This window comes from Candoia aspera, chromosome 1 (genome assembly GCF_035149785.1).
Source record: "Candoia aspera isolate rCanAsp1 chromosome 1, rCanAsp1.hap2, whole genome shotgun sequence".
Lineage (NCBI taxonomy): Eukaryota > Metazoa > Chordata > Lepidosauria > Squamata > Boidae > Candoia > Candoia aspera.
In genome coordinates this window covers 167,015,401-167,037,750 of record NC_086153.1, presented here as the reverse complement: position 1 = coordinate 167,037,750, position 22,350 = coordinate 167,015,401, and the positions used below count along the sequence as shown (strand labels likewise).

Here is a 22,350-nt window from a genome sequence, read left to right as displayed (position 1 = left end):
ATACCAACAGCTTCACAAATATTACTCTCTTTGAAACCAAAATACGAATACCAGTGAAGAAAGGTGTAAAGCAAGGTGATACGATCTCACCTAAACTTTTCAACGCTTGTTTGGAAAATATCAAGCGCAAAATGAAATAGGAAAATAGAATTGATTAAATGGAGAGAAGATAAACCATCTCAGATTTGCAGACAATGTTGTACTGATTGCAAAGGATGCTCGAAAGCTGCAAAAAATGCTTTGACAACTTCACACAGAAAGCAGAAAGGTGGGTCTAAAGATGAATCACACTAAAACAAAATATATGCAGACAGGGAACCTTCCAAAATTCCAAATGAGGCTTCAGAATGAACTTATTGAAGAGGTTGACCACTATGTCTACCTGGGATGGCTAATCAAAATGAACAACGATCAAAGAGAAGGACTGGCCAGAAGAAAGAAAGCTGGATGGGCTAGATACAACTCCATTAGGGAAGTCTTACAGAATGAGAAAATTGAAGGAAAACTGCGTGCTAATCTTTTTAATTTGACTGTCTTACCGGCAGTGCTATATGGAAGTGAAATGTGGTTGCTAACAAAGGCAGAATAGGAAGAACTTTCAAGAGTAGTAAGGACTATGGAAAGATCCATACTGAAAGCTTCTCTCCGAGACCACATCCCAAGCAGTCAGATTAGAACATGAAGTGGAATAAATGATGTCATCATCGAATACTGAAAAAGGAAGCTACGCTGGGCAGGACATGTCACACGTATGTCGGATGGCTGTTGGACAACAGCAGTTGCTGAATGGTATCCAAGATAAGTAAAAAGTCCTATCGGCCGACCTCCAAGGAGATGGGAAGATCCAATAGCCAAGGACTTTGGCCAAACCTGGAGAAGGAAAGCCAGGATTCAAGACGAATGGAAAGTGAGTTGCAACCAGCAGGACTTTGTCCGGCAACAGTCTGGTAAATCAAGGTGATATCACTGCCTATATCAAGGTGATATAGGCAAGGGACAGGGAGGAGAGGCATGCCTACCTCAGCCTAAAAGGAAGAATAAGTCCATCTCTGATCTCTTGTACTACTCATCACCTGACTTAATCTCTGACATGTAGCAGTTTTTATACAACATCCAGCCATTGGCTTGAAAGGGAAAACACTGCTTTAACCCCAGGACAACTAAAGACAACTTAGGCCTATCATCTCACTCATGGGTTGGGGATGGGACAAGGGCAGGGTCAAGTGGGGACGTGGCTTTATACATGTATGAGAAACAGATTTATATTGCTCTAAACCCATATTTATTGTCTCTTTAATCCCCAGGTATGATAATTTAGTAATTTAGTAATTAATTAAAGTTGTATGCCGTCCTATTCACGATGACTCTAGGCATCCCACAACAATCAAGCAAAGAAATTACAATAAAATCAATAAAACATTAAAGATAGAGATAAAAGATGGCAAGCATGATGAAGTGAGGGGAATCACTCTCCCATACATAATTTGGTATCTGGAGGAAAAATTACTTTCTGACACTGAAAATGAAGATCAAACAACAACTTCTATACAAATGAGAAAACTCATTTGACTTACAGTTGTTTCTGGCCAAATTTTTTGACTGGCTGGTCAGCCTGGAACCAATCACATTGTTTCCTGATATCTGGAGACAAGTAAAAGGCATTTTCACCTAAAGAATAAAGGAGAAATTTTAAATAAACAATGTTTCATTTTCCAAACATATTACAGGAATGTAAACAATGTATTTAAACATTGGGTATTAGATTTAGTAATATTCTCTGTTATTACTATAGAGTCAGTAATAGATTACATGAGCTCTCTTTTATAGAGCTGTATCAATCTTGTAAGAAATAAAGTGCAGCTTTTTATTCTGCTGTTTCAAATTATATCCATTATATGTCTGGACAGACAAATTGCAATGGCCTTTTCTTATTGTTTTTTAAATGTTATTTGTTAATCATTTTTAAAGGAAAAAAGAAAAGAGAAAGAATGAGCAAGCATGGGCCTGTTCTTCAGCTAGAATTTAAGGGCTCTGCTATTTGTTTAAATGGGAAACAGAAAACTTTCTATAAATATAGTATACAAATAATAAAGTTTTTAGTTTATTCCTATTACAGAGGGACTAGGAATTACTGACTGTATAGTCATCTAAGATGCATGCAAATTGTGTTTACTCAGAAGGATTAATGACTCCAGGTTTGACAATAATTATTTTAGTCAACACAAAATTCAGGAATCCTTTCAGAGAAATCCACCTGATTCTGTGATTCTAGGATCAAAGCATCAGACTTGACTGGCAAACCTTTTATTTAAATATCACTTATTAGATCTAAGTAACCCTTTCAACCCAGCCTAAATGATCAAGGGTTTACTATACAGGAACGAGCTGCAAGTGAATAGCAGCAGATAGATGATTGATAGATAGATAGATAGATAGATAGATAGATAGATAGATAGATAGATAGATAGATAGATAGATAGATAGATAGATTGATTCTGATTCTAGGGAGGTCTACACTAAGTCTTCTGACCAGTAATGCTTAAGGAACTATGACCAACTGGGAGCTCCTGAGGAAGTACCCAGTCAAATATATGGTTTTAGATCTGTTTTGCAATATTGCTCTTTGCCTGTACAGTCTTGCACCTTAAACTAGAAAAAGCAGTTCCCACCCAGGTTCAGGTTCTGTTCTGTCTAACCCTGCCTCCATCACGGCCAATTGGCACAGCATGCTGTGGCTCTGCCACACTCCCTAGCATTCACTGACAGGCCAAGCATCTACTTACTGTTGATGAAGGATGGCAAGAGGCTTCCAAAACGTAGCAAAGGTTCTTCATGAAGTTCTGATGGCTTATCAGCATATTTGAAGAAGACATCATTAGGCTCACTTGCCAAACTGTAGATACTCTGAATGTTAATATTCCTACCAATGCCCATAACAACAAAAAAATATCCCTTACATTTAGCTTCTAGAATAACTTTCTGAAGATGTTCAAGTTCTTCCTTTTCAATGTCTCCTGTCATCATCAAAACAATGACTTTGAGATCTCTGGGATTTGGTGCACCTTCAAAAATATGACTTATTGTATAATCTACTGCAGTTGCCACAGCCCGTGTTCCATATAACTGTGACATTTGGTTCTGAATGAAATCCATTAGCTTGTCCCTGGGTCCATAATCTGTCAGTGACAATTCAACTTTGACAGGAGATGTGCTTGAGTTTGATTGAAACTCATAGGGAGCGTGCTGGACAACAGCAACCCTGGCATGATGCCGAGATACCTTGGGATCAGAACTAGTTTCCAGTTGGCTTACAATATATGAGATGTAGCTCTTAATTTCTTTGAATTGCATTTGAGTGGTACTCTCAGAACTATCCAGGATGAATGCTATATCAATGTCAACATCTGTAGGAGTTGCCCGTCTGTCTCTGCCAAAGCTACCCCTCTGGATACCACAGCTGGGATCAGGATCACATACATCTAGACAAATAAATATATAATTGTTACATAATTAATATTTGCAGTGTCCTTTTTTGTCATTCAGCTGGATAAAAACAGCAAGATATACAAATCTGCAATTGCACCAAGAATCAAAGCATCTAGTAGCTTCCAATTATGCATTAAAAAAAAAACTTCAAATATTTAGGGATTTGAAATTCCTTGGACATTTGTTTAGTGTTGAACCTAAAATCCTTGACTGACCCATAAAGTTTTCCACCATAAAATTGTCCACTACAATAGGGGCCATCGCACTGGGCAACTGGATGACTATACTATCAGGAGACTGTAGTACTGTTTAGTGAAGCCAGTTGTAGATTTAAATTTCATCTGGGTTTTATCCACCACCAAAACAACCCCTGTAGTGAATGAGCATCACAGGGCAGAAATGTAAAAAGAAAAAGTCCCTTGAACAGCACTATTAGAAACAGAAAAAACATTAGTAACAATCAGAAAACAAATACAGCTGTTCCCAAAATTCTTGAAGCTTGCTCAAACTGGAACAGCTGGTTCCAGAATGGTGGCCATAACCTCATAAGGCATTCTGACACAATGCCAAGCTGAAAAGAAGGCAGGTCCATCTATGGTCCTGCAATGTGGCCCTTAAGTGGCAAGGTTTAAAACAAACAAAAAACCCTCTCAAGTTTCCTTGGCTCTCTCTAACTTGTAAAAACAACTTCAAGCAGACTAGTTACAAATTGGTTTTGTCATGGTACACAAATATCTCAAGTAAGAAATGTGTCATATATTTTTACCTAGACAAATATGGCATGTTAACACTTTCCTAAGAGTTGCAGCCAGTTGATCTGCGCCACCAGTAAATGCGAAAGCCTGTCCACCTACAGTGTTGTTGATCTAGCGTAAAACAAGAAGAGAAACATGCAGTCAATGGAATTCTGAAAATATTGTTGTGCTTATGCGTTTTGGACTTGCTGGAAAGATGATCAAACTGCTAATGGTTCAGCATCTCTAAAATATATCAGGAAAGGGGTTAACTTTTCTTACTTCCACATGAATATAGATATAGATCTCAATACTTCTTTTTGTAAATTGTTTTGTATACGCATCTTTTAGATTCAAAGGCTACCTTTCTGCATCACTGAGAGAAGGATTCATTGAGAATGTGCAGTTGGCCATAGAGTCCAATTCAGACTTTATGCAACAGTTTGTCCATGCTGTGTGTCCATTCTTTATCTCCTACTATGCCTCCAGAACACCTGAAGGTAGGGCTCTCAACAACCTTGGGCCAGTTCCTCTCTCTCAGCCCAACTCAACTCACAGGGCTGTTGTTGTGGGGAAAATAGGAGGAGGAAGGAGTATCAGGTCTGTTTGCCACCTTGAGTTACTTATAAAAATAATAAAGGCGAGATAGAAAATAAATAAAATAAATAAATAAAACAAGTGGGCCTGTGCTAGGGAAATGAAATCTCAGCTGCAGCTTCTTGGCATATCCACCACCCATATCATCTTATTCACAAGGAACATGATATGTAAAAGTAACAATATATATTTAGCCACAAAACTCATGAAGTGCCTTTGGATTAGGGATCCAACCCCAGCTACCTCCTAAAATTATTGTGAGGATAAAATGGAGAAGGAATTATGGATGTTATCTTGAGCTGTGGTAGAAAAGGTGGGAGAGAATTAAATAAATAAATAAATAAATAAATAAATAAATAAATAAATAAATAAATAAATGTCAACCGTGCTCAAAAACCGAGTGATGCATGAATTCTGAAATCCAGTAAGTGTAACTGCATGAAAGCAACACCCTGTGTAGAAACAATTTTACCTGGGATACCATGCATCTCTGGGAAAGAGTGCTCACGGTGATGCTATTGAAATTAGGGAAGCCGCTTCAGCAAATTACTGTCCTATGTAGGTTTGCCCTCGTTGTCTGAGAATTTTCCTTCCAATCCTTCTAAGGATAGTTTCAAAAACAAAGCTAGCCACACGCAGAGCATTCTAACAAAGGAGTTTTCCTATATCTTAACTAAGCTGAGTGCCAGACCATCTTTTTCAAAACAATGACATAATAATTGCCATCTTCTCAGTCCCTCCTTTCCTCCACAGCGTAAACTGACTTGACAGCTCTAACTGGTAAAGAAGCAGCCATTCATTGTTAATGGACTTTATGGCTTAGATCCAAAGAACTGTAGACATGATCAGAAACCAGATGCTCCTTCTTGGGTTGGGAATCGTTTCTGCCAGCTTCCCCAGCCTCAGGGTATTCCACACACACACACACCCACACACACATGACACAATATTTTTTTCTTAATCTTTAGGACTGGTTCTTAACTACAAACAGACGCAGGAGGAAGAAGTAAGCCCCACTGGATGCACAGAGCATCAAGCATGGATCTCTGGAGTCAAATCATTATTTGGAACTTAGGAAACAAAAAACCCAAAAAGCCACCCCAGTAACTGGCAGCCACCACTCCTTCCTGAAGAGAGTAGATGTACCTGTTGTGCATAGTCTTAAGGGAGGTGGGGGTGTCCAAAGGATATGATAAAAAACACGAAACAAATCAAGATGACAGCCACAACAGTGCAGAGCTTCGACTGCACCGTTGTGGCTGCCATCTTGATTTTCTTTACCATACTCTGCAGACTCCCCCGAGGGAAGTTTTGCAGGGGTTTCTTGGGAGAAAACAACTGTATGCAAAAGCATCCACACTGTCTGCTCTTTTTAAGACTCTGCCTGCCTACTGCTGATAAACCACAAAACTTTCAGGCTGACAGACGTAAGTTTGGCTCATTCATATATGCAGCAGCAACTCATCCCTATGCAGCAGCATCTTTTCCCAGATTCATATGGTTGTTGCTCACAGCTGTAGCATAGTTTTGGGAAAAGACGCATTTGGTTTAAGGAGTTGCCAGCAAGTGCTCTGTCCATGGTCAAAGATGCTCTGAAGCACCTTTTCCTTTTCAAATCCAAAACACTGTATGCACCATGGTCCAGTCAATATGAAAAAAATAACAAAATTAAGTAATTTTGCTGAGTGCTCCTGAATGATAGAAATGACTGACTGAATCCTACAACAGTAATTGATTGATTGAACCCTAGAAATATTGTGAAAGGGGAAGAAAAATAAAAGGAAGCACACCTGTAATGCGTTTACAAGGGCCCTGTCCTCTCTGTTTGTAAGGAACACAGGAACGACTCCAGCATCGTAAAGTTTCAGCACCACCTCATTCAGCTGTCGAGATGCTGTGGTTGGCCCATTGGTGAAGAACACAGCCACTTTTCTCATAAGGAAGCCGCTACGTGCACGCTTGAAAGTATTTCTGGCCACAAATCCCATGGCTGTTTCTAAGCTACGCTGTTTGGATGTCTGAACAAATTGGAGGTCCTCGATTTGTTTTACCAAATCTTTCTTCTTTCGGGAATCAGCAAAACGTATCTCGGTGGTGACTTCACTGTTGTATGTAATCAGTGCTACTCGGGCGCCCCTGGGGCAGTTGCTCTCCGCAATTGTGACATTGTTAACAATTGACACTACTGCATCCTTCATTCTCTTGAAAGTGTTTGCATTTCCACCAGCAGCAGTATCAAGAGCAAAGGCCAATTCAGTTGGGTAAACAGGGCATTCCCTTGGACCTGCAGGAACCAGGAACATAAAGAAACAAGTATTGTGAGAAAAAGGGTATTAGTTCTATAATCCACAAAATTAGTAAGGGACAGAGTTTACCAGCAATTAATTCAGTGCTTGTCTTTTGAAGAAGCTGCATATGTTGGTTCTTCATCTGATTGCAGGCCTATGCCAGATACTGAGTAATTTAAAATGAACTTACCATAACAGCAGGCTGTGAATTATAGTAACAGAGGAAGGAAGGAAGGAAGGAAGGAAGGAAGGAAGGAAGGAAGGAAGGAAGGAAGGAAGGAAGGAAGGAAGGAAGGAAGGAAGGAAGGAAGGAAGGAAGGAGAAATAAATTACTTTATAATCTATACCAAAAGCCAACTACATCAAGACCAGGGGCAAGAGAAACAGACTTACGGCATTTATCTTTGATGTTGCGTACAAGCGTGCAGTGCTTTAAAGTAAAGAGAGAGAGACAGTGAAAAATGGTTTCCAGCATGAAGAAATACAAAAAGTCTGGCACCATGAACCAACGGTTGACTTACGTCTTTCGACTCTCCTTTGTTACCCTTAAGTCCCTGAAAGAAAGGATTTAAAAATGTAGATGTAATTTACTACGCATAAATTTAACTGTGCTTGTTTAAAATTGGCTTGACAAGTTCAGACACTTAATTAATCATATGGGAGAACAAAGCCCAGAGACTGGGGAAGAAAGTCTTGTCCATGAGTTGCCAAGAGCATGCAAAGCCAGCCAGGAATTCCACATGGTCTTCTAGGCTGATTCTGGGCAGGCTGACCCAGAAGGAAGCCACTCCTGGAGACGAGGAGAGCTGAACTCTCTTTCGAAGTAACAGGGTGCATCCGGCTACAGCCAGTTTCACCGGCACATCTCCTTGGGGGAAACGAAGGAGCACCAGCGAGGCAAGGGCTCTCCTGCATTTCACTGCCTTTTTAAAGGGTGCCTTCTCTCTCATTTTACCTTTACTGGTCTTTAGCTATTGCAAGCATTGCTGAGGAAGATGCCGGCCGTGCACTGCTATACCGAATGGGCTCATGGCAGGGATTTCCACATAAACTGGCCGTAATCCGTTCACTCCCTGTTATCAGTTCCTGCAATTTTACTTAATCTATGTACATACTAGAGTTCTTTTCAGTGATACAAGCAAGCCAGGAATGTGCAGAGTAAACATATGAAAGTCCCATCTCAATTTTTTTATGGTTCTTGTTATTTTACTTAAGACAATGAATTTTAATTTGATTTAACAACTGAGGATAAATAGGCAGGGTGTGAGCTTATTTGCAAATTGTGTGAAAAGAAAGGCCAAAATATAGTATAGTAACTAAGTAAAGTTTAGTTACTAAAGCAATAACCAGTAGAGCAAAAACTTACAGCTGGTCCTAGATATCCACTCTCTCCTTTCTGACCTCTTGGGCCAGGTGGTCCTGAACTTCCCTAAAAAGGGAACGCAACACATTTGATTCACACCACGAGTATTTTTCATATTCATATTATTTATTCCCTGCAACTTCAGGTTAATTAGATATGTCCTCGTTTGACCAGGTTTCCGAATCTATTCCCAACATTACAGGCATGATTCCACTGCTGTATTCTCCATTGCTCCTCTCCGTAAAGGTGGATTCCCCACCCCCACCCCAAATTCACTGGGCATCTATCATACCCTTGTCACTATGTAGTCGGTCTAGGGGGTTTGCTGAAAGCAGCAATCATTTATTTCTCACGTCTCTTTTATTGTGACTTGGTCTTAGCTGTAGTGAAAAGGATTTGGGTTATATATTATTGTACTATTTTAAAGAATTCTTGGGGGTCATCTCGTTAAAAGCATATTATAAATAATGAAGATTCTTTTGTCTAATGATGTAGAGGTCAGCAGTGAGCAACTGAGATTGCCTTTGGGGGAGGCAGCTGCTAAAAAGCCATAGCATGGCTTTTAACTTATTTTGTAGCACAAAACATACAAAAACTGCAAGTCCCCAGAACATTTTGACCTAATTTAACTCCTCCAACTCAGGAGAATCCTGATCCACCCATGGGTGTTATATTCCTCCCCACATGCACACACACGGACACATACACACAAGTATCCCAATTGTCACTCTGCCCACTAAAGCCTTTGCCCTATTCAAAATCTTGAGTAATGTGTCCCTGGCTATGAAAGGTTGCCAACCCTAGTATAGATGTGTTGGATTCAGTAAGCATCAAGGAGAAAAAAATAGTCACAAGTATTTGCAGATGGGTATGTAAGATTTTTCATGGTATTATAATAATCATTTCAACCTATAGCAGTGTTTAGCTTCTTTGCACAAGCAAATGAGTATCTCTGGGTTTAGTTTCACAATGCTTACATAATACTCTAAGCACTAACACTATCCTACTATGACCAGAAGGTACTTAAAGAACATCTCTGGTTCCAGCTATCAAGTGCAGCTTTGTCTTTGCCTGCAATTGGCTTGTGGCACTTCTTTAATAAGCACATAGTATGAAGTTTCTTCTTATCTTATCATTTTCAATCTCCACAGCTGATAAAGAAGGCAGTGTGGGATCATACACCTAACTAATATGAATGCCTTAATCAGATGGTGAAGGAGAAACTATTTTCATTGAGGGATGTGGTCACAGCAGCATGGTCCACACATAAGGCTAATTAATGGGGGAGTTGGCTTAATGTGAGGTGAGCAACACCATAATCTTTCCTTAGAATTCCAGTGTTAAAATATAAATGAATAAATTGCAGTAAAATGAATAACTCATTATTAATTTTGTGTACATTAAAATCCTGGTAACAAAAAACCCAAAAGGACATATTCACTATCAGGTCCTGGTGAAAAGAGAGGATTTCAATGTAACACCCATCATAGGATGTGTGAATACAGGCATCGGTGTAAAACATCCTCTCCAGCCAATTACGAGTGAATAAAACCGAGGCATTCTAGCCCTCCAGGTGGGGTAAAGGTAAAGGTTTCCCTTGACGTAAAGTCCAGTCGAATCCGACTCTAGGGGGCGGTGCTCATCTCCGTTTCAAAGCCTTGGAGCCGGCGTTGTCCATAGGACACTTCCGGGTCATGTGGCCAGCATGACTCACGGAACGCCGTTACCTTCCCGCCGAAGCGGTACCAATTAATCTACTCACATTTGCATGTTTTCGAACTGCTTGGTGTGCAGAAGCTGGGACGAGCAACGGGAGCTCACCCCGCCGCGCGGTTTCGAACCACCGACCTTCCGATCGACAGCTCAGCGGTTTAACCCGCAGCGCCACCACGTCCCTCCAGGTGGGGTATCCCTATAATATTTACCGTAAAGTGCCAATACCAACCCAGCAACTGCATTTAAATGAGTACTATCATAAAAGATAAGAATAGGCCATCTCCTATTCTGAGGCCCCTCTGGTACACCTTTCATAGAGTGATCTTCATTCCAGTTAGGTACACTCCAGCTCTGCCAGTAATCGTAATGGAATGGCATGTAGCGCAAAGAAAATCATTGGGAAAAGAGGTGGAGGAAGGGAGCCAGAGGAGGAAACGGCCTTACCCGATGACCGCTGCTTCCTTTGGGGCCAGATCTGCCATCATCACCTTGATCTCCAGGGACACCCTATTCCAAAACGAGAAGCAAAGCATTGGCTCTCTAATAAGGACCACCCTGGAGCTAATGTGCTCTACAAAAACTAGAAAGTGTTCTAAGTACCCGTGGTCCTGGGTATCCTGGGAAACCGGGTTGTCCCTGCGGAAAAAAGAGATCGAAGCCTTAGGATCACAAGAGGTGGGTTCCCCCCAGCCCTCCGGACCCCTTTTCTAGTGAATACTGGTATCAACAGAGGCACTGTTGATGAGTTTGATACACTGTAAAACACAACTTACCAGTAGAACCATTTGGAAGAATCACCAAATATAATAATAAAGGCTGCATGGGGATTCGGTGCAGTTAAATTCAGGGAGCTTTCAAAAGAGGATCACAAACCCCACCAGTGTTACTTTGACACAAACACACCATAATAAACTGAGGATGACTCAATTCAGACTGTGACTGTTACATCTAATAATGAAGTTTAATCCTTTTCCCCCAGCCTGTTGTTCCAAATACTTAAAACTTTCTCATATGGGTGTATTAAAAAAAATGACCTCCACCAAAATTACCTCCAATAAAAAATTATCCATAGAAATGAATTGTTAGAAAAAAAGCCTCTGTGGAGAAGAAATTACTATCATTCTCTTGCTTTTGAAGAGATAAAAAACAAATGGGCAGCTGCAGACTACAGATTTTATATATCATTTATTTTGCCTATCAAACAGGTAAAGGGAAGAGAAGGACAAGCCAAGGAAATGTAGGGCTGAAGCATGGGCACGAAAGAGCTTGGAAGAAACTATAGACAGAGTCAAACTGGGGGAGGGGGCAGTTATTGCTAGGAAGAAACAAGAGGAAACAGGCAGTCTTGTGTTAGAGGGCAAGAGACCTTTGGCCCTTTGCTGCAAATTCTGCTGTTGCCCAAGCCAGCAGTAGGGCATGCTGTATGGCTTAAGGAACTTTCAGATGTATTTGTAAGCACAAACATTGATCCTACACATACCATTCTGCCTTTAGCTCCTTCCTTGCCAACTCCATCTCGGCCATCATCACCCTACAAGATGCAAAGACTCAGATCAAAATAAGCAACGCATACTGGGATCCTGAAAAGTCTCTTTGCAACTTAACTGTACAATAATGGGCATTACAAGTATAAGACGATTCAGTCCTAAGGCTGTTCTTTCAGCTAAAGGAGAGGATGGAATTTTTTGTGAAATGGTTTATAAGCCATCTGGACTGACCCTGCAGGGAACAATCAAGGTTTTCAATCAAGAAACATGTGGAAGTGTTCTCGATGCTTTAAGAAGAAAATGCTGATTAGCCCTGGTGTCTGTTAGCACTCAAACTCTGAGCAGGGAATGAGTAGCCCTGGCTCCTACGAACCCCTTACCGTTTCTCCTCGGGGCCCAGGAGGACCAGTGGGGCCCTTTGGACCAGGCTCACCAGCTTCACCCTATAATTAAAAGCATTTATTTGAACATATCATGTAAGATATAATCACAGCGCTTAGAGAATAAATGAAGAATTAGGAAATCATTACTTAAACCTTCTATTCCCCACAAACCCACACAACAGTCTTAGAAAATTCATCTTTTCTGCTTCAGTAATCCATCTGAAATATGGAGATGGTTATTCTAATTTACCCTACCTGATGTGAAAGTGCTTTATAAATGCTAACTATGATGGTTATTAATGGTAATCTTTCTTTTTTCTTTCTGTCTACACATTTTAAATGTTTCTGGTCAATAGTCACAATATTTTTCCTATTTAAAAAAATCCTCAAGTTACCGTTCCCAAATTAACACCTGCAACACTACAGAGCTGATTCAGTAGAAACTGTGGCAGTTTACTTGGTAAATACTGCATCCATCACCAATTTTTTATAAATTTAGCAACTATCTGAATAGTAACAACTGAAGAAAATAAAATCAATCTCTAGCTGATTGTTTAAGTGCATAGTTGTCATGTTCACCGTTCCGGTGTTATTACATCGTAACGGTTCGCTTGCCATGGTGCTGATACGTGTACTGGCTGGGAGGGTGCTGCTGCGAGCCTTGTACTGTAAACGGGCTGGGTTGTGCCAGGGAGGAATGTGTTTCGGCTATCTCTGAAATGTCAAGGTCTTTTAGCCCGTTGGTCAGCGGAGCTCGTTAGGAGCACCTGGGAATGTGGGGAGGGCTGCTGGTGAGGGAGGGGGTGGCGTGATGTTCGCAAAGACGCTATTTAGTTTGAGTTTGGGCGCGCTTTCCTCATTCTCAGCTTTTTACCTGTTTGCACTCTTTCCTAAATAAACCAAGAACCTGAATCAAGATTCTGAGTCTGGGAGTTTCATTTAGAATAAGGCAATCGTCACAATAGTAGTGGTTAAGACATAGGGCTTGAACTAGAAAACCCAGACTCAAATCTCCCCTCAACCACAGAGCTTACAGGGTGGGGCTACTGGATCTGGGCTGCAACAATCCAAATGATCACTAGATGGCAGCCAAGATATAAGCTCATTTTGCTGCCATCTAGGGGTCTGGAGGATTATTACAGCCTAGATCTGGTAGCTCTATTACTGACTAACTTTGGGCCAATCAAACTCTCTCAGCCTAATCTACCTCACAGGCTTGTTGTTTGTTTATTTATTAAATCATTTAGAATGTAATTCAACAATCCATTAAAATGCAGTACTAAACCAATATTCATGAAAATGAAGTAAATGTTAAACTAATATTAAAAACCTTGACAACCAAATATAAAGTAACAGCCCAGGGAGGAAGCATTATGAGACTCTCAAAGGGACAGTGATAAAGCAACATTATTGCTACCTTCTTCAGAGTTAGTACTGTAGGACTTCAGGGGGAAAGCTATTTCACAGAAGCGGGGAGCCACTAAGAAAGCCTGCCTCTGGACTCCCCCTCTCCTCACACCCCACAGGGAGGAATCCAAAGTACCTTTCTTGGATTAAATGCAAACGACAGGCAGGTTCTGTTCAGAGAAGATGGTCCTACAGGTAACAGGGCCTCAAGCCATTCAAAGCTTTAAAGACATTGCAGTCAAAAACCTACTGAAAGCCAATGTAGCATCTACAGCAAAGGTGTTATCTTGCTAAAGCAGATTTCACCTGCTAGCCAGCAAGCTGCCACACTTTGCACCCACTGTAGTTTCTGGGTAGTCTTCACAGGCAGCCCAAGTAGAGCATGGTGCAGCAATCCAACCTCAAGAGCAACGAGGGTATGAGTCACTGTCACCAAAGAGGGACATCCTGTCCACAGAAAGATGCAACCGGAGCGCCAGCTGAAGCTGGCTCCTCCAGCCATGGCCACCATGTGTCAACCAAGCAGAAGCTGTGAGTCCAGGAGAACTCCCAAGTTGCTATGATAGGAGCAGCAAAGAATCCAGTGTTTTCCAAATAAATGTCAACTGTGTCACTTGCATTTTCCCATGTGCTTTGTTGGGATAAAAGGGATACCATTTGCAAGTGTTTTTAAAATATGCTCATCTCTCCTGAAGTAAAATGGCTTCATGTTAGCTTATTGCTTAAATGTTCACCTATTTTTAAATTAAACAAAATATAATAGGATTTTTAAAGCTCTAGCAGAAAAATCTAACGATATTGCTACCTTAAACTGAGTATTTAAAGAGTTTAGCAATATTCTATCTGTCTGTCTGTCTATCTACCTTTTTTTTTTGAGAGTTGGTTCAGTGTAGTGGTTAAGATATCAGGCTAGGAACAATATATAGGGGATAGTGAGAACAAGGTTCGTTTCAACTACTATCATCTCTGTGTCATTTTAATAGTAATTATTAAAAATTTTGAAACCAACCTTTTTACCAAGAGGACCAGGCCTACCACGCTCCCCAGCAACTCCAACTGGACCTCCAGCACCCTACAGAAACAAGAAATTATAGGGTGGTCAGGTTAGTAACTGTTCCAGAAAAAATGATGGAAACTGTAATTAGAGAGGGAAAAAACCCTAAGCATATAGAGCAGTATTTCTTAACCTCAGCAGCTTGAAGATGTGCATGGCTGGCTGGGGAATTCTGGGAGTTGAAGTCCACACATCTTCAAGCTGCCAAGGTTGAGATACACTCATATAGAGGAACAAGCCTTGCTATGAAAAATCAGCATGGATTCTGCAAAGGTAAATCTTGCCTCATCAGCTTTCTAAAGTTCTCTGAGATTGTCAATAGGCCTGTGAATGGAGGCAAGCTTGTTGCCTTTGTATAGATTTTCAACAAGCCTTTGATAAAGTTGCTTATCAAAGACTCTTGTATTTGTAGAATAAAAACACTTGTCCTTTTACGTATAGTTGAATGATAAAAATGACAAGCAAAAAGTAGTAGTAAACAGGCACTTTTTTCAATGCAGAGAATAAAAAGCCAAGTCCTTCAAGGATCTGTGTGGGGACCCATGCTTTTTCACCTCTTCATAAAGGATACTGGCTTGGGATGCCAAACTATTTAGAGTAGTGAAGACCAAAAGAGGTTGTGAAGATTCCAGAAGAACTTGTTGAACTATGTGAATTGTTAAGCAAATAGCAAATCAAATTCAATTCAAACCAGGACACAAAAACCTAGCTTATGGGGTCTGAGCTGTCTGTAACTAACCATAAAAAAGATCCTGAGGACATAATGGGTAGCTCAAGCTGTTGACTCAATATACAGCTGCCAGGAAAAAGGCTAGCTCCACACTAGTGATTGTTAAGAAAGGGACTGAAAATAAGACTGCCAGCATTGTAATGCCCTTATTACAAACCCATGGTGCATTCTCATCTGGAATACTGTGTACAGTTCTAGTTGCCACATATAATACAGCTGGAAAGGATATGTAGAAAATGGTCAGAGTGCCTAACACCCTCCTTATGAATAAGGGCTAGAAAATTTACGACTCTTTGGTTTAAGAAAATGGTGACTGCAACAAGACTTGATCAAAGTCTACAAAATCACATGTGGCATGGTGAAAGTGGACCAGGAGAAGGTCTTCTCCCTCTTGCCAAACACGAGGACCAGGAATCCACCAATGAAGCTGACTGGACAAAGATTCACAATAGGTGAAAAAGGAAGTCGTTCTTCACACAGGGCATAGTCAGATTCTTGCCAAAAGCACGGTGATAGCCATTAATTTGATGGCTTTAAAAGAGGACTGGAGGAAAGTCTGTACTTCTGGCTGGGGGACAGCATGCCTCCAAATGCCAGTTCAGGAGACTAGCAGTGGAAAAGGGATGTATCTCCATCCCCTGCTTGCAAGTATGCCTTTGCTTGACTACGGGGGGACACAAAATGCTGGATTAAAGTGTGGCTTGGCTTAACCCAGTAAGACTATTTGTATGTCAAGGGCCAGTTCAAAACGTTTCTTAAAAAACTTTAGCATGTTTGCATGCAGATTTGGGCATTTGACTACATTCAAATCTTCACATTGCAATAGATTTGTGTGGACATTATTCTGCAACGTCAGAGTTAGGGCAGTAAATCCAGTCCTTGTTATTGTCCACTTGCAGGGCAAATTCTCAGTCAGGCAGTTTCTTCTACAGATTCTTCATCGAAAACCCAAAGAAAAAACTGCTGGGCCATTTGGGGCTGACCTAACTGTTTAGGCAATCTAGGTGGCTCAGGCTGTGGGCTTGTCTTCTGTTCTACCAGGAAAGGCACCCAACAACCACACAGCCACACAGGCCTGTGCAGAAACTGCTTTCTGGGATTATCATGTGACTCTGCAGCTTTTCTTAATGAGAAGAATGCTCTCTAGACTCTTAATGCTCTCTAGACTTCCTTTTTCCTGCCAGGCTGAAAAGAAACTGACTCCCAACGGAATCCATAATAAAATTCTTTTCCACTCCCAGTCCCCACAGCTGTCTAACGTTAGACCGCTCCTTCAGTGACACTTCTGGTGATGATTAGAAACAGACAACAATCACTGAGTTTTCCTCCTCTAATAGGGTTTACAATTTGCTCTGTAAGAACATCCCTGAAGATACAAAAACCTAATTTTACCCTCAGACCAGGGAGGCCGGGCTCTCCTTGAAGACCGGGAATTCCAGCTATGCCAGGTGGTCCCTGTGCAAATAAGCAAAAGTAAATGGTTAAGGCAGAAATGTTTTGGTATAAAATTGCTACACTCTTGAAATACAAGTTGAACTAAGATGTGAGATTAACTCTCAAAGCCACAGTACTATGTTATCACCGAATGAACAGAAATGAATGAGTTTACTTTTTTCCTCTATCAAAAAAATTCAGACAACTGCATCACAATAGAAGGAAACATAACATAATACTGTACTCAGAGCCCTACATAGACCTTCATTTAGGGTGCACATAGACATTTACATCAGCCAGATGTGATGTGATGCCACTGGAACATGCAGTGGTATAAAAGACAACACCCATTATTTTTACAGTGCTTCAAATATGGTTTTTTTAAGGCCTCATGTGGTGCAGAGTGGTAGGCAGCAGTATTGCAACTGAAATTCTCCCCATGACCCAAGTTCGATCCCAGCGGAAGCTGGAGTCTCGGGTAGCCGGCTCAGGTCGACTCAGTCTTCCATCCTTCTGAGGTCGGTCAGATGAGTACCCAGCTTGCTGGGGAAGGCAATGGCAAACCACACCACTATAGTCTGCCAAGAAAACATCACGAAAGCAGCATCCCCCCAAAGGGTCAGACATGACTCAGTGCTTGCACAGGGGACCTTTCACCTTTTTTTTCAAATATGGTTTAGCAATTCTATTGCATTCTTAACATTATTAATTAACATTCTTTAGAATTATGAAATGCACTTGAGCAGGGGGTTGGATTATATGACCTCTAATGTACCCTCCAATTCTAGGAATCTCTGATGCTGTGGAAGACAATAACACTCATAACTTCAGATGGCAATTATACATATATGCATACACAGAGAAAGAAATCCATAGTTATCAACAGTTGTTGCTGTTGAGAACTAACAGCTTTTAATCTCACATATGCATATGAGGGCTTGCATTTCATGGGCTTTTGGCTTCCTAGTTTCTGATTCTCCAGTGCTGAACTTCTCTGTGTCTTTTTCACCTTGATTTTCTGTTCTGTTCTGTTCTGTTCTTTTTATATAAATGGCTGTACAATATTATCTATAATCTCCTTCTGTAGCCTGCTTCTTCTTGGGCACTGTTTTGGGGGGCTTTGGCCATAAATTAATACAATTGTAAACTATATTATTTGACAATCCAAGATAATATTTGATGGCTTTGAAACAGCTGAAATCTACAAAAGCTTTTTGCAATTAAATAGGTAGCAATAAACCAGTTAGTAACTTAGTCAGTAAACTACTATCGAGTTTGTTGCTGTTTTTGTTGCAACAGATTAACACAACTTCCCTCCCCCTCCACCCGACACCCCCCCCCCAATGTCACCTATCTCATGTTTTCTACCTTAGAAGAACGAGCTGCAAAAACTCACCTGGGGACCTTTAATTCCTTGTTCTCCATCAAATCCTGGTGAGCCAAGGGCACCTTTATTTCCCTAAGACATATCAAAATAATTGAATGGACAAGGCAATGAAACCAAGGATTAGTCAGCCTACGTGGAACCTGGAGAGATTTTGGCCGTCTACAACCCTCCTGCTTCTAGTGCAACAGATGCAAACCATGGAGCTCAAACAATGCCTGCCTTTTCTTTACCTCATAAAGAAATTTTTACCTCATATACCTGGCATATTTATCTCTTCAAACATGCCCTCAAGAATTTATTTATTTGTTTGTTTGTTTGTTTGTTTATGACAGTTTTCACATTTGGAATGTTGCTTCAAGAAACGAAGGGGTAACTGCAATTAACACGAGGTGCAGACCATCCCCCTCGTGCAGATCTGGCTTCTGCTGAAAAGCAAACGGTGGCAGGTTTTCCCACCATTCAGTCCCAGGAAGAAGGCACAACCTGCCCTCAGATGCAAAGGACAGGATATGTCTGCTGTAACAGCTGTAAAAGGAGACTGAGGAAAGTCAGAATAAATCAGTGTAACTAAATAACGGTTAGTAACAAGCCCTAGGGAAATCTGACTGCATTGCTTTCTTGTAGGGCTCTTGCAAGCATTGATACGGCTACTGCTTGAAAAGGCAGACTGGCATTTTCTTATTTTCACATAATTTCAGTTAAAAGCTGCATGCTTCTTATTTCCTTTCGATATGTGGGCCAAATGGAGCAAGGTTCTGTCGGTGGATGTGAACTACTTTCAGAATGCAGCCGTTTTCATTACTTAAGTTTTAAAATCTACTTTCCTCTGGATTTACCCACATATTTGATTAAAAGTCTCACCTTCCTTAAACATTTATGTCCACAAAACTCATGGATAGATGTGGAGCAGTCAGGATTTCAATTACTCTACCTTAATCTAACTGACAGCATTGTGGTTAGGATACCATGCACACAAAGAACCACATACTGTATGCCAACAGTACTGTAATGGGTTTTTTGGAGGAAAGGTAGAATAAAGATGTAATAAGTAAAAAAGAGAACTGGAGACTTTTTTTTTTTTGTAAAAATCAGTGAAGAATTATAACTAAGTTGCCTTACTAGACTGAAGGTGTTATTTATAACAATTTCATAAGCATTTTTTCAAACAGATGTTTGTGAAATATATCCATACTGTGCACACATATTTGTACATGAAAAATATATAGGATTTGTTCCAAAAGGATTATAAAACGGTTGTCTATCTGAAGCATGCTGGTGGGCTGAGCAAGTATATTCTTCTCAACAAATTCTCCTAAATGCAAAGTTATTTAACAACTGAGAATTTCAAAAACAATATTCTATATTTTTCACTTTTTCAACATTTCCAAGTAAGGATATTACTTAGATTTGGCTGTCTTCCCTTCCCCTACCCATATGTATAGACAATATTTATAAAACACATACAGAATATTTATACAACACAAATATAGATCATGTAAAAACATAATAAAGGCTTACTTTGATCCCTGGTTGTCCTCTTCTGCCAAGTCCCCCCTTGAAACAAATACAGCATAGCCATTAACTGTTACGCAAAGGTATTACTAGAATTTTTTTTCTTATTTTGGTAGTTTATTGTTGTCTGGGTTTTTTTTTTTTTTGGTGAATACACAAATGTGTATCTTTCTACACCCAAATGCTGTAGGAAGCAGAGGACTCAGGCTTCAAGGTGTGGGAAAGCAAATGAATAAGATTTGGCCCTATGGGTATGCACAAAATAGAAAACATGTTTTGTTTCAAGCTTTGAACAGAACAGCCTTACTCAAAAAATCAGTTAGATGGTTCTGACTTAGCTCTGTTCTGAAGGAACAAAAATGGCTAGAGAGTTCCATCAGAATGCAACTTGAAACATTTTGAGTATCTTAGCCATATAGAAACATGGGAAACATGGGAATTTTGTACAAGCTGCTGTTCCCTTGTTTTTTATCCAGAGTCACAAGTTCATGTCGATTCATATCTCCCAACCAAATTACAGAAAAGTTGTCCAGGAAGATAATTTTTAAAACGTTTTTAAAATATTAAACTAAATCCCCATAAGTAACAATGGGAATATGATTATATTATTACCCACTGAAAAATCTGTTTAGATTAGAATCTATTATCCAAAAGCCCTTTCTTAAGATTTTGAAATACTTACTCAGGTTGATTTTTATTTTATTTTATCTTTGTAGACACTGATTTTCTATTTAGCAAGATCAAGCAAGAGATCTGACAGACCCCCTTTTTAGTCTGTCAGGTGCAAGCTCAGCACCTGACTCAGTCTTGGCAGATGTTTTTGTTTGCACAAAGGAGTGACTCCTGATTACAAAAAATGGGCTGCTGGTTCTTTTTAATTGTATTAATAAAATGAACATTACAACAAGACACAAAGGTATGCCCAGAATGCACTCACATACCAAAGCTCAACAAATTTCATCATCCTAACCCAACATTTGTATTTCTTTGTATTTTAAAATATAACATGAAGCTCAATATTAGTAAGACACAAGAATATGTCCAGAGTATACATGCATACTAAAACTCAGCAGATCAATCAAACCAACACTGTATTAGTAGATTTTGCAATTAGACAATTTCAGCACCAATGGCATACATGGAACTTTTCAAATAAAACAAAACAAAGCAAAGCATATATATACAGCCTACCCACCTACTCACATTAACTGTAACGTCCCATAACAACCAGAAACACACATGCACATACAAAGCAGCAATAATTTCGTAACTAGACTGGCAGACATTCAAGCAATCTTCTTCTGTCTCATAACGGTAATGATAAAGATGCTACTGAGTCAAGCTCAGCTCCTGGTGACTACAACAGTATAGAAGAAGTTTGTGTGTGCTTAACTGCTATGTTTGTCTCAAAGCCCCACTGGCATAACATCCCATTCCAGTCCAAATCAACAACAGCAGGGACATGACTGATCCCATTTGCTGTACTGACTAGGCTGAAAGAAGTTGAAAAACGTAACCCAATCAGAAGTCACATACAACAGCCCAACTTCTGTGTTCAGAACACTTGGAACACCAAAAAGAGTGTTTTGCTGTGCTGGCCTTGAAACAAACACTCAAGACACAAGTTTTGTTTCCATTTCAAAGTCAGTACATTTTGTGACAGAAAGTTTATGCAGACCTTGACCCAACTCCAGCTTTATTTCTCAACGATGCAAAACACTGAGAGAATCTTCCTGCCTTGGTTATCATTATCCTTTAAACATAGTTTTGTAGCAACTGCTCATAGTTCCTTCCCAACCAGCATCCTCATTCTTTTCTTCCCCAGTTCCCTTCTGGAATCAAGATATGTATCTTTCAGTCTTCATCTGACATTATTCCCTGTGAGAGTAGGACCCCTTTCTCTCTTTTATCACAGGGACAAAACTATTACTGCCACCCTGCCATCTTCCTAGCTATCTCTCCAGATCAAAATTTTGCAGTATGTAATTCACATCAACTCAAATCAAAGCCAATAAATCAGCCAATATTTCACATACAGAAACTTAATCAAGGGATTAAGCTTCTCTGGAGTAATGCAACACTATTGACAAAACTGCAGCACAATAATCAGTCTTTATTGACTTTCCTTTCCCCATTGGTCATATTCCTCTCCTCCCCACTACCCACCTCAATTTCTCTATTTGGTTTAGTACTGTAAATATCAAAACATGAATAATTAAACAAATACATTCGCTTTTAAAGTTTGAAGTGTGCATCTCAGTGCATAATCCCATGCAATTATGGGATCTTGCCTCAACATATTGCCAAGACCTAAACTGTTTTTGTTTATTTGTTTAGTTGCTTCCGACTCTTCGTGACTTCATGGACCAGCCCACGCCAGAGCTTCCTGTCGGTCGTCAACACCCCCAGCTCCCCCAGGGATGAGTCCGTCACCTCTAGAATATCATCCATCCACCTTGCCCTTGGTCGGCCCCTCTTCCTTTTGCCTTCCACTCTCCCTAGTATCAGCATCTTCTCCAGGGAGTCCTGTCTTCTCATTATGTGGCCAAAGTATTTCCGTTTTGCCTTTAATACCATTCCCTCAAGTGAGCAGTCTGGCTTTATTTCCTGGAGGATGGACTGGTTTGATCTTCTTGCAGTCCAAGGCAGTTCAAAAGCATCGATCTTCCTTCGCTCAGCCTTCCTTATGGTCCAGCTCTCGCAGCCGTATGTTACTACGGGGAACACCATTGCTTTAATTATGCGGACCTTTGTTGTCAGTGTGATGTCTCT

The 22,350-nt window shown here is 40.3% G+C and overlaps 1 protein-coding gene across 12 annotated transcripts in view; it reads right to left on the bottom strand.

The window, feature by feature from the left end:
* The window catches only part of COL6A3 (collagen type VI alpha 3 chain), a 108,587-nt gene that overhangs the window by 21,342 nt on the left and 64,895 nt on the right, over positions 1-22,350 (bottom strand). For all 12 annotated transcript variants that reach the window (XM_063317841.1, XM_063317845.1, XM_063317842.1 and 9 more), the window contains 15 exons: positions 19,585-19,620; positions 18,076-18,138; positions 16,638-16,700; positions 14,471-14,533; positions 12,052-12,114; positions 11,665-11,715; positions 10,785-10,820; positions 10,629-10,691; positions 8,472-8,534; positions 7,627-7,659; positions 7,499-7,535; positions 6,608-7,101; positions 4,253-4,352; positions 2,784-3,479; positions 1,575-1,668 (listed from right to left, as the gene is read on the bottom strand). In XM_063317841.1, the coding sequence (XP_063173911.1) occupies positions 1,575-1,668; positions 2,784-3,479; positions 4,253-4,352; positions 6,608-7,101; positions 7,499-7,535; positions 7,627-7,659; positions 8,472-8,534; positions 10,629-10,691; positions 10,785-10,820; positions 11,665-11,715; positions 12,052-12,114; positions 14,471-14,533; positions 16,638-16,700; positions 18,076-18,138; positions 19,585-19,620 (1,955 nt within the window). The remainder of the gene's footprint in view (positions 1-1,574; positions 1,669-2,783; positions 3,480-4,252; positions 4,353-6,607; positions 7,102-7,498; positions 7,536-7,626; positions 7,660-8,471; positions 8,535-10,628; positions 10,692-10,784; positions 10,821-11,664; positions 11,716-12,051; positions 12,115-14,470; positions 14,534-16,637; positions 16,701-18,075; positions 18,139-19,584; positions 19,621-22,350) is intronic.